This window comes from Sciurus carolinensis, chromosome 6, assembly GCF_902686445.1.
Source record: "Sciurus carolinensis chromosome 6, mSciCar1.2, whole genome shotgun sequence".
Taxonomy (NCBI): Eukaryota; Metazoa; Chordata; class Mammalia; order Rodentia; family Sciuridae; genus Sciurus; species Sciurus carolinensis.
Window position 1 is genome coordinate 33730788 of NC_062218.1, and position 13315 is coordinate 33744102.

General features: G+C 40.4%; 1 protein-coding gene across 3 annotated transcripts in view; it reads right to left on the reverse strand.

Annotated features, from left to right (window-relative positions):
• Window positions 1-13315, reverse strand: part of Fyb1 (FYN binding protein 1) — a 148621-nt gene that overhangs the window by 86428 nt on the left and 48878 nt on the right. For all 3 annotated transcript variants that reach the window (XM_047556469.1, XM_047556467.1, XM_047556468.1), the window contains exon 2: window positions 1776-2931. In XM_047556469.1, the coding sequence (XP_047412425.1) occupies window positions 1776-2931 (1156 nt within the window). The remainder of the gene's footprint in view (window positions 1-1775; window positions 2932-13315) is intronic.

The following is a 13315-nucleotide window of genomic DNA, read 5'->3' on the forward strand; positions in this document are numbered from 1 at the left end:
TTTAGGGACTCATCCAAAAGCATGACATTGAGCCACATGTTTCCACCACCCAAACCTGGAAGAGAGTGGGAACGAAGATGGGAGGTATGGAAGAAAATGCCCCTAAATTTCTGCTTAACATCAAAACCATTTCCTTGGCATGAATTTACAGCTATAAAATGAGGGTTATGATAGTTCATTTTTTATCTGAAGCACAGAAGAAATAAAGTAGGGAGATAAGAATCTTTCAGAGGTTCTCACAAGAATAACACCTCTGAGTAACAAATCAGCATTGAAACAAGGTGATAGATGAGGAGACACCATGTGTAACAGGCTGGATCTTTCTAGATGAATAATCATGGGGTCATTCCAAACTTCATGGTTTCTTTCTTTTTCTTTTGGAACTGGGGATTGAACCCAGGGGTGCTTAAACACTGAGCCATAGTCCCAGCCCTTTTTTATATTTTATTTAGAGACAGTCTCACTGAGTTGCTCAATGCCTTGCTAATCTGCTGAGGCTGGTTTTGAACTTGAGATCATTCTGCCTCAGCCTTCCAAGTTGCTAGGATTACAGGCATGTGCCACCATGCCTGGTCTTCCAAACTTGGTTTCTTACTGGAGAATTTGATCACTAATCTGTTTACCAACAAGGAATATGCTGATCTCAGGTAGATGACACACAATGGTTCCAAAGTGCAAAAATGAAAAAAACAAAAACAAACAAACAAAAAAAACAACAAAAGTTAGGCCTAGAATGGCTTTAATTAGACTATAGTTTTGATAGGAGAAAAATATGACTAAGTGTGGTATGGTCTCTGTAAGCATCCTTTCCCTCTCCTTACAATAAACAACAGCTGTACATCATTCACCAAAAATATGAATCATCCCAGGCACAAGCTTTCCTCATTAAGATGAAGGGTTGCAAATCTTTGCCAAGTCATTCAGTATCAAATTATACCACACACTGTAATACTGCAGTGATATCTCTGAAAGAAAATGCAACTACTCACCCAGAAGGAGAATAATGCAGTGGAATTTCTAGTTTTGTATTACTTTACAAATCAGAAAACAAAACAGCTAAAATGGGAAACACACAGGACTGGTTCCCAAGAGTCCTGCTCCTCTCTTATTCAAACATTGGGTTTAGAGGAAATGTAAGGAATGTGGATATCTGAAATGATTTGGAAGGGGGTTTCTCAAGCTCCACTCTACACACTTTGGTCTGGATAATTTTTGTATTGAGGGGCTGTCCTGTGCGTGTATGGCAGGATGCTTAACAGCACTCCTGTCCCACAGCAGCTAAAAACCAGTAGCACCCTCCAGTTGTTACAGTAAAAATTGCCTCCAGACATTGCTAAATACCCACTGGTTGTCAAAATTGTCCCCTTTGAGATCTTCTGACTGAGAAGTTTGCTCACTTTCTGTGTAGCTCCTTTGCGGTAGTAAAGGTAACATACCTCGGTCTCTTTACTGAAATGAAACGAAACTAAGGAAGTAAATACAATGATTATCATTAAGCAAATCTACTTCAATCAAATGGATGTATTTCCTCCTCCCATCTCCCCCGCCAAAATAACCCAGCCCACAAGTCATCTCCTCATAGAATGCTTACATAGAACTCAGACTTCTACATTCTCAGACCTTCCACAAAAAAGAAAAAAATAAAATGCCAAAGAAAATTCCTACACAAGTACTAGTTATGAAATCATTTCTTGTTAGGAATTTTTCCCTGGGAGCTGAAAACACCCTTTGCTGGGAACAAACCATACTGATTAGCAAGCAAGGAAACAACTCACTGTTTGCAGAAGCAGTTTTTTGGAATCTTGTCAGGTCTACATTTGGTGGTCTGCTGGGTTTTTGTGGAGGTGGACCCAAAACTGACAAGGGAGGTAATGGCATCCGCTTTGGAGTTGTTGGGTTCTTCTCTTCCTTCTCCTTCTCTTGACTTTGGCCCCATGGCCCCCCCACTGTCAACTTGGAAGGAGCCTTAGGGAACTTGGCAGGAGGAGCCCCTACCTCCTCCTGGTTCGCTTTGCTCAGGAAGATGTTCTTGGTAGCATCTATCTTCCTATCTTCTTTTCTCTCTTCGCCATTTCTGGAGAGTCCTGGGCTTCCTCTACTGGCAGCAGGTTTCAGAACCACTCCAGGAAACGGTGAACTTGAAGTGTCACCTCCATGGCCTTTATTTTCGGGGTCTTCCCTTGCTGGTTTCAAAGGGCCGCTCTTGGACTTGGCTCCCAGGGCTGCTGAGGGTCCTTTCTGTGCAGACACATTCTTTGTGGGGTTCTCGTCCTCGTGGGAGTCCTCGGCACTCAGGGATGGCTTCTGGCCAAAGGCGGGCTTGGGGAACAGGGGCTTGGGGTCATGATCTTGTGACGCTGACATGAACTTGCCTTTAGCCCCCGCCAGCTTTGGGAACACTTGCCTCTGTTCATTTTCCTGGGCCGGAGGAGCAGGCCCCGGCTTTGGGCCTGGTGTCTTCAAGTCCTGGTCTTGGTTCCCACTGTGAAGGGATGGCTTGCTTCCAGGAGACCGGGGAAACACAGGTTTAGAATCTTCTTTGGGCAAGTTGATGGGCTTGGGGCCTACAGGCTTCAGAAATCCCACTTTTGCCTCAAGGTCTCTGGTGGTTGGGTTTGCCACTGTTCCAAATCTTTGGCCCGCCCCACTAGGCTTCAAAAACGGGGGTTTGGGCTCCTTGTCAGGCTTTTCCTCAAAAGTGGGTTTCACTGCCAAAGGTGGCTTTGGAGTCCCAAACTTAGGCACGTTGCTAGGTCCTGTGAGAGGGCTGGCATTTTCTTGGTTGTTGAATAAGTTCTTCCTCGCTTGTATTCCTGAAGGGGAGCTTTGTCCTGTGACTTTGAAGGGCCTGTTGTTGCCCGAGACCTCCTCTGTCGGGTTGCTCCCTGCGTTAAACTTCGCCATGAGGGACTTCACATCTGCTTTTCCATCCTATAAGCACAGGGAACAAAAACTAGCTGATAGCCAGAAGTGTCACTTGCACAGTTGAAAATACTATACTTTAAAGGGCTTCCTGGTTTGAGGCCAGCAACACTGCTGATTGGTTAGCAAGATATTGTAACATTTAAGTTCCTCTATGGCAAAATAAGTTGTGAGAGTTTCTTGAAAGGGAAGAACTATTGTTGTGCTTATACTTTTTTGGTCATCTTAGAGTGACTTGCTCACTTTTGCTTAAGTAACAACTTATCTCTTTCTTCTAACCTTTTTTCTATCTATTTTGTTGGATGGACTCTGATTTGATACTTATCTACCTTTTTATTTTTAATTTGAAAAAATCTGGAAATGACTGACAAATTCTTCCGTGTTTTAAAATTGAGAATCCTTTTAAAAAATGAAAGTAAGCGCTTAAGTTCCTACCTAAGACTCTCAATTGTAAATTCAGGCTGCATGCTTTGAACAGCATGGCCAGGTTTAGCATCTCTGTGGTATGCAACAGTTTTCTTGTTTTGATCCACATTTAAGGTCTTTTGCTGTTAGTGAGATGCGACAGAACAACTCATCCCTTTTATAAGTAAGTAATAAAAAAGGATTTGCTAATTATTTATAAATCTTAAGTGCTGATAATTCAGCCATATCCAGACTAGCAGGAGAATGTGCTTACTTTGAGAACTAGGTCTGTCTAGGGGACTTGGTCTGGAGTACGCAGGTAAAGAATAAGGACGTGGTTTGCACTGACTGAGAAGCCTCATTTCCAGGTCTTTCTTTTTCTCCATTCTTATCTTTTCTACACTGACACTTATCACTCCTTCTCTGAGGTCCTGCTACACTGTCTCTGCCCTCCTGGTCTGGGTGTTACTTAGCAAAGATAGCAAATATCCACCTTGCTCTGTGAACAGAATCCCATTTAATCTGGGAGAGTCCATGGTGTGATTTCTCCATCTCTTAACAGTTAGCAGTTCAAATTTTCTAGTTGTTTTATAAGTGTTTGAAAAATTTGAAGCCTTTTTTTTTTTAAATCACCAAAGATCCACATGTGGCCACGACAATCTCCTTTTTTATCCTTTAATTTTCACCCAGAAAATGTTTTACTGCTTTGCACCCCACTGGCTCCACCAACTGCTGCCACACACCCAAACACATTACGTCTTTCAGGGCTCCATGCGAATACCACAAAATCACACTCTGCCCAGCTGAGAAGGTCTGCTCCCTCCTGGTAATTCAGAAATGCACTTCAGATGCGCTACATACCTCTGTGTCAGTTTCCTTCATAATACTAGGAACCACCATGGAGCGTGTAAGGCAATGTGCCTGATTCTATATTGTCCTTATTCTTACAGTAGTTCTAACAATTCAACTCCAATTCACAGGAAAGGAAGTTGAGACTGAAACTGCCGTAGGCTGCCATGGAAAGAGTATGAGAACTTGATTTGATCTTAGTTTATTAGTGGGATCTCAGTTGCATCATCTATAAAATGGGGATAAAATCACAAAGCTACCAGAATTGTCATGTACTTTAGAAATGGAACTTATAAACTGCCTCTCTGGCCCCCGATATGGGCTCCACAAATGGAACTGTCATTATTAGAACTGTTGAGTCACATATTTAAGGAATTACAGGCAGGCAACTTAGGTCTGTCTAGGGTTTCTAAGCCCAGAAATTGTCTCATTTATTTCTGTCTCCCCACCATACATAAACCTGGGCTTGGCACCCCCAGGATTCTAGTTCATGTTTGAGGAGTGGAGGTTGGCATCAGATGAATACCCGTGATTTGGCAGGAAATCACTGCAGCAGTTTGTTTCCTTACCAAGTTGAAGTGCATGTGTGTTTGTGGGGTGGAGATGACGGACTTAGGCAGGTGAAGAAAACCTGTAAGAGTAGCAATTTCCAGTTTGAATTATGTACTTTAAGTTACATAATTTGCCTTAAATTACCTGAATTGCTAAGATCTCCTTGTCTTCTAACTTGCCTCCCTTTACTGCTTGTCTAGCCCACAAGTTCCTCAGATTCTCAAGCAATCTCCAAAGCAGGAATATAGTAAAACTAGGGAGAATTTGAGGAAATATAGGAGGGAGGCTTCCTTGAACCTCCAGGGATACCACAGCTACCAAGGACTTTGAACCTTAGTGCAAGAAGCATAAAGAAATAGCAAATAGTGGACCTGGGGTACAACTTCATGGTAGAGTGTATGGTTTGCATTCCGAAAGTCTGGGTTCAATGCCCTGCATACACACACACACACAATATCAAATTAAAAAATGTACCCCCACCTGGAAAGAAGTCTGTCTTTGGGGAAGATTTCTTTGATTTTAGATTCATTCTGTATTTTTAAATTCATATTCTAAACCTACCCTTTATTCTAGATTCATTCCAGATTTGTAACAAGAAGCTAGTTAAGAGCATCAACTTAAGAGCCAGCTGGCCTGTGTTTGAATCTCACTGGCTGCTTAACCTTGAACGAGGAAACTAAATTAGTTTGCTTATCGCTATGAAAACGATAATGACACTCATAGGACTTAGGAAAATTACAGTCTCATATGTGCACAGTACTTTGAACAGCATTGACTCAGAGGAGGGTTTTCTATTTTTATAAGACAAAGCTTTAACTATCCCTCTCTCACTGCTGCAATGGTGAAGAAGTAGGATCCTACTTACTTTCAGCAACTTCACATCTTAGATTTCATGGGGAAAACCCAAGAAATACCCTGACCCATTGGCAAATTCCACGTCCTGTTTTTAGTTTAGAAAATATGGAAGTCACAGACTTGGAACTGGAACTTAAGTTTCTTGGCTGCCAACCCTGAGCCAGGAGGCAGTGCAGTGTCCTGGTTAAAAGACAGCCTGTGGGCACATTTAAATGTTCTCATTCCTTCACATAACTATAGTTTTAATTGAATAAAGTAAACTTTATAAAAGTTGTAATCTTATTAAAAAAAAAAAAAGCAAAGCTCTGCAGTTCTCAACCCGGGTTCAAATCCTGACCTTGCCATTTAGGAGTCAGGCAAGCTAGCAAGTTACTCCACCTCTCTGAGTCTATTTCCTTCCTCTCTTAAATGAGAATGATTACCCTGTTTCTTACAAGGCTTTTTAAAAACCATTTACTTAAGGATTAAATGAGCTAATGCCTGTAAATTTCTTAGATCAAGAATTACATTTGGCCTTTAGTTTTTTAGGATTGACTTATTTCACTTAGCATGATATTCTCCAATTCCATCCATTTATCTGCAAGTGCTATAATATTATTCTTCTTTATGGCTGAATAATATTCCGTTGTGTATATATACCACAGTTTCTTTATCACTTCTTCTGTTGAAGGGCATCTAGATTGGTTCCACAATCTAGCTATGGTGAATTGAGCTGCTATAAACATTGATGTGGCTGTGGGGTGGGGGGGGGTGGAGAGTGAGAGAAGAATGGAGGAACTTTAAATTATGTAGAAGGAAATGAGAGGGATGGGGGGTATGAAAAATGGTGGAATGAGACAAACATCATTACCCTGTGTACATGTATGATTACATGAATGGTATGCATCTGCATCGTGTACAACCATAGAAACAAAACGATGTACCCATTTGTGTACAGTGAATCAAAATGCAGTCTGTAAAAAATAAAAAAATTAAAAAATTAAAAAAATTATATGCAATATGTATTCAATGATTGCCATCATTGTTGTTTCTAATTCACTTATTACATGAAATAATTTTCCCCCAATTGACCAAATTCTGAAGTTACTAACATTAATGTTCTAAGCTACTTTGAAACCAATGCAACTGGAAGAACATACTCCTGAACAACATAAGAGTAATGATATTTGAGTTGAGTTTACCCATACTCTAAAACCTTTCACTGAACTTCAAAAGATGAAGAAACAATGAGCAACAAGTTCCTACATAGGACCCTTTGAAGCAACAGTAAAGACCACCCAACCTTACTAATATGGCTGGCAAATCAATAGCTCCAACTCTGACTATTTGATTACAAATATTGACTTCTTAGTTTCAGAGCTTGCTTGATCATTATCATCATTAATAAGTTCCTAGATAAGATTTTCAATAACCAGGTTCACCCTTAACAAGAATAACAAAAATAGTTAGATTTTTTTAACCTTAGTGATAATGACAGAAAGACAAAAATTATAAAAAAAAGGTGACATTCTCCAATTCCGATTCTGATTTTCTTGAAGATTGAATATCCATCCTTTCCCTAGGACTCTTTTACTTAAAAAAAATACAAAAAAGTACACTATCTCCAACCTCTATCAGTGCTTGGGTGATTGACACCCTGATTTAATAGAGTACAAGTTTATGCCTATTTTTCTGGAGTGATAGTAACGCTCCCTTTTTATCTCAAACTTGACTAACTTTAAATGGTAAACTACTTGGTGACCTTCCTCAATTCCCCTCTATAAAGGCAACCCCTGTCACAAATTTCTTATGCATATTGATAAATGATGCAGATGCAAATATGTATATTTAAACACTTCCTCACACACATCTTTCCTGTTCCTGCTTTGTACACAGATGGCAACCCCTGCTTTGCATCTTTCTTTCTTCCAGGGTTGGCGTTCAGTTGACATACACTACTACAGCTAGGTGTAGGGTCAGCAACCATTCTGATAGTTTGGTACCTGTGAAATTCAAGCTGATAAATATTTTCAGTATTAACTTTGCTTTCTCCCTTGCCAACTTGCCCATACTAGTATACACAATCTGCAGAACCTTCTTAACTCTTTTTTTTTTCCTTCTTAACTCTTGATGATTTAAGTATTTGCCTTTTACTTATTCTCAAGAAGAGATATTTTGTAATCCAGAGGACTCAGAGTTAACAACATTTTAGGTAAAAAAAAAAACAAAAACAAAACACTTCATCTAAAATGCCTTGCAATTTATTTTCCCAAAATCGTTTGAAATAATTCATCATTGCTTCCTCTTGTTGAAAATCTCTATAATGCTTAGCCCAAAGGACTCACATGTATTCCTCCATAATATAATTATGTAAAATTAATATAAGATGCAATTCCTCTGAAGAAAACTTGTTTAGCTCACATGTGTTTGGCTCTTCCTCAGAATTATGTATTCTCACTGGCCACAGCCCCAGGAAGATGGCTGATAGAAAAAAAAAAAAATGCTTTCATTGTATCTTTTGGATTTCCAGTTCATAGTCCATGATTTCAGAAAATCTCTTTGCTTTTAGCAATCTGCATAAAGGTAGCCAATCATGTTAAACAAAGGTTGAGATGGCACAAGGGATAGACACCAAAAAAGGGAACACATCCAGAAAATGTTTCTTTTTGTAGCCAGTTCGTATCTTCAGTTTCCTACAGAAAACCATAAATATGCCACCACTCTTATTAGGAATGGATTTCTAATTTTTTAAAAATTTACTGTGGTGTATTTGTGCTTTTAAATACCTTGTATATTAGGCTAATACAGTGTTTCTCCAGTGGGGCACGATTTTTTTTCCCCAGGACATGTTTGACAATGTTTGGAGGCATTTTTTTTATTGAAATGACTGAGTGTGGGGTGGGGACCAGGACTGGCATCTGATGAGGCGAGGGGCATTGCTTGGCATCCTGTCCCACGGTGCATAGGACTGTCCCCCAGGAGACCTCACAGTCCAAAATGTTGACAGTGCCGAGGTTGAGAAACCCTGAGAGAGTCCTGTTGCTCTTGAATTATTGAAAATACTTTACCAGAAAGTCTGTTTTTAATTTTTTACAATATACTACCTCTATTGTATCTACCCTGTAGATAATTGTATAGAGACGGGTATTAAAAGGCTGCATGCAACTAGAGAGGGTTTTAAGGTTACGTGACTTTTGAATTTGCATCTTTAGTATGTGTTTTGGAGCACAAAAGAAATAAAAGACCCATAAACTGTGGGTAATTAATGAATCTAAAATAACTTGGAAACCAGATTTTTATCTCCTTAAATGGGTTTGTGTCACTTTTGTAATCAAAGCAAGACGAGAATGAACCGCTTCAATGGAGGCGGTTACTCTTCCCAGGTTAGAGCCCCTGAAAGACGATAATAAAATGCCTTCACTTGATTGCATGTCATGATTTTAGTCACAAGAGAGGCTGTAAGTGGATAATAACAGTTTGCCCAAGTTTGTTCTTCAGAAAAATCACTGATAAATTTTTACCATGTGTGAGTTTTCTTTGTTATTTTTATGTTGAAATAATGTTTATTATTATTATTTTTTATTTGTTCTAATTGGTTATACATGGCGATAGAGTGCATTTTGACACATTGTACACAAATGGAGCACGATTCTCGTTCCTCTGGGTGTACGTGATGCTGAGTCACACCAGTAGTGTAATCATACGTGTGTAAAAGGTAATCACGTCTGTCTCATTCTATGTCCTTCCCATTCCCATAATGGTTTTGCCCATGACTTATTTGGTCTGAATTGCTGGTTCTTCTCACCGAACACAGTTCATTCTTGCCACTGCCACTCTTACCTACATCAGGGTCCTAGGCACAGTGGCATCAGAGGGGAATATGAGGTTATTTGGGGACTCATGAATTAAAAAAAAAAGTCCTAGAAACTCATTCCTCACGCTATCCAGGGCTTCAGGGACTATAGCCAGAGTGCAGGGAAGGGAAAAGGAGGTAGGTCAAGGTGGCATCGCGTTTCCATGGGGGTGATGATTGTGTTGCTCAAACCTTAGATCCATTCTGCCAGGGACTGACGAGGAGGCATAACAAAAGACTGAGATTAGAAAATTCTTCCCTAAGCTGGAGAAACGTTCTATCTTTGAGGTAGGAAGCAAGCTGATGAAAATGTGTAATAGACCCAAGAAGTTCAAACTTTCATAAAATAGTATTTGGCCTTACTCTTTTGCAAGGCTGGATGAGAGAAAATAACAGATTTGTTCCCTGCAACTTAGTCCTGTGCCCCTTCTCAACACACATTCATGGGTACATGTACAAAAACACACACAAGTGAGGGTCTGTATTTTCTCCTTAAAGGTGCTCTATGTATTCTGTCCAGCAAATTTGAAAAAGGGAAATTTGTTTTAAAATCTTAAGACAATAAATGTTAAAATTTATTGTCAGAAATTACATAATGAAACTATTCTCATTGCTTTCACGTATAAAGTGAGGGTTAATGGAAGTTAGCTAAAAATGTACTTTCTGTGTGTGTTCACATAGGGATGGGGCGTCCAGGGAGATGACTACATTAGGTCTTTTTTAGCACAAACTGGCTCTGAATAACTGCCCGTAGAGTCAGTAAAATGAGCTATCCCACCATGGGTTCCCCGGTTTGGGGTTCCATCTGCTTAATCCATTGGCTACATGGGATGGTGTTCATTGTCCATTTTGCGTCAACTTCAAACTTATTATGAAGAATGTTGAAGAAGGGTGCAAAACCCTTCTCAAATATGGCAGCTGGCAAGCTCCAGCACAGATAGTAAAATTGCAGTGGACTTTTTTCATCCCTATTAACACTGTCTAAATATTTATGTACTTACTAAATTATATTTTACATACTTCTTGTGGACAGTTCCCCCAGGGAGATGTAAAATCAGGGACCTGGTTTTATTTTCCTCCCTTCAACAACCACACTGGCCCCCAACCACTCCCTTAAGGCTTGCCACACTTCTTGCCATCAAAAGTATGAAGCACACTGGCGGATGGACGATGCTGGAAGTTGGGAAATGATTCCTCAGCTTCTGTGTTGACTCCTTACTCATGAGCCCACTCTGAGATCTGGAGTAGAACCTCCATAGACTTGCCAATGGGCTGTGATGGGTTCCAGTAGGCCAAGCCTCTGAGACTGGAGACGGCACCAGGCCTCTTTCAACAGGATGTGGGAACTCGTCTCTCACCACAAAGTGAGTTCTTGGGGCAGGGGCTGGCTGCTGCAGGTACGGGCAAAGGCACGGGTAGGAGGAGCTGGCGGCGGAAGCACAGTGACAGGCCTGATTGTAATGGTCTTTGACACTTAGGAAGGTGGAGCTGTAACTCGGTAACTGCACTAGCCAGCAGTGTCCCTTCCCGATGGCTTGTAGTGGGAGGTGGACTGTGGTCAGAAGAACACACCTGGCGTGTACGGAGTCTCTTTGGGTGCTGTCTGCGCTTGGCCATTTCTCATTAGGCCAATAGCCTAGGTGCCTTCACAGAAAATCTGTGCAGATGCCACTGGACTTCACAGCAGAGACTCTCATGCTATCCTAGGCACCTGCTGCGCTGGACAATTTCCTTGTTAAATCATGTTCTCTCTAGATTCTAGAGTGGACAGAAGTAGAGGGAACAAGAGAATTTAGAGGGAACAAGAGAATTTAGAAGTTGTAAAGTTTAGATGGCTATGGGCCATCTCTCAAATAGTATTGCCTTATATTCTCGGGGTAAATGGGTATTTGCATATCCTTTATCTTTAAAGAACAGGGGCTTGAAAAACCTTCTACAAATTAGAAATTGTTATCCTATCAAATATTTCTTGTGCAAGTACAATTTTTACTTTGGCATGAACTTCAATGGCTTAAACATGAACAGATGAAGAAGTTAGATGACGTTTTATGTAGTTATTTATTTTTTGATGTAAATTGAATGGTGCTAGGATGTTGAGAATATAGTGTAGGATATAAATAGGAGCAACAAAATGCTCTAAAACTACTTAACATTAATTATTCCATCTTGTGTGTTTTGAACAACAAATTCAGCTTATATTTTCTTAGGATTGCTTAAGTTCCTTTAGCTTGCATTAACTGAATATAGCAAGTTAGAAGATTGTCTCTGAAGAATTTACATTTGACTAATGAATTTGTAGATAATGGAAAAGTATTTTCATAGTTATCTTGTTAGTGGCTAGTTTGGTTCTTGCATTAATGTTTAATGTACACTCCATAAAACAGTGTAAATTCTTAATTTTTCCTGTACTTCTGTCCTAATTCATAGACCTTAATTTCAGCTACCATTTCTTGTGGTTGTTCTATTTTCATATAAAATAGGGTAAACCAGCAAAAGAAAATTTATTTTGCTGAAAACATGTAGTTTGAGCTGGGTATGGAGGGGTACACCTATAAAATTCCAGCTACACAGGAGGCTGAGACAGGAGGATCATGAATTTGAGACCACACTGGGCAACTTAGCAGTACCCTGTCTAAATGAATAAATTCAAATAAAATTTTTTGATGACTGAGGAAGATAATTTCTGACCCTGGATGCTTTTCTTAACCTGATAATAAGTCAGAAACTGAAAGTTCATGGTTTACATGGAGTGGGGTGAGGGTGGAGGGAAGAGGCTGTCTGTGGGGTTTTCTAGAAACTTCCTTCCCAGCTTGTGAAAAGATCTTTGTGAAGAGAACTGTTTTGAAGAGGAAGGCTTTCACAAGCTAAACAAGACAGGTGGCAGCTGCTCCTCAGTGAGGGATCCACAGTTTGATTTGAGAAAAGTAAAAACTAGACGTACGATGGAGAATATGGAAGCTTCCAGGGACAGACATGGACACAGTTTTGGAATCTGTGTCTGTAGAACATGTCAGCGCGGGCCTCCTCCTCCTCTCTCCCACCCCTCCCCAGTCTCATCCCTTCTTGAACTCTGAAGAAAATGCATGTAGGACTCAGTGATCAGAATCAGGAGATGCGGTCACCTCGCACCCTTGCCCCATGGTCACACTGCACAGTAACACGGCTTTACGGAGATGAGCACCTTTCCTCACCTTAGTCCCGTGGGGCTGCTCACCTCGACCTTTTCTCGTCATGGCTGGGGTACTCTTCATTGCCAGCTTTCTGTGGCGAACATCCTGCTCTTAGCACCTGCCCACCCTGTTTCCAGGCTCCCTCATCCCCAGCTGCTTCATGGCTTCAGTCGCTCTGGGCTCTCACTTATCGGTCCAGTCATCTGAGCCTGCTGGACGCTCCTTGCTTAGCTGCTCAATTTAGTACCTCTTACTTTGTTACTATCTAGTCTAAACTCTGTGCTTTAATACAATCACTTATTCTGGGGTACAGATCATCTTAATATTTTTTTCTTCCCAAGTTCTACATATACTCCCTATTTCTACTCATTTCATAACCAGCCCCCCCCAAAATCCTAGAATTTGGTATTTTACTATCATTAATTCCTTCATTAGAGTGAATCATCACATTTTACAGCAGAATCTCAAATACAATATTCATCTGGTTCTCTCAATGCCTGGCTAATTCTTCTTAGCATGGAATGGTATAATGAGACACCTAAGTGCTAGCAAGTGGCAGAGATGAGGCCCAGCTCCAGGTTCTGGCTTTAAATTTTGTGCCTATGCCAATACATCATAGCAATCAGGACTTTCGTTACCCTTTTGTGTAGTTATCACTTGGGTTTAAACTCTTACCTGATATGCAAAATGTTTTGGTTTCTTATTCTGGTTCAAAAAGTTTTCCACTTAA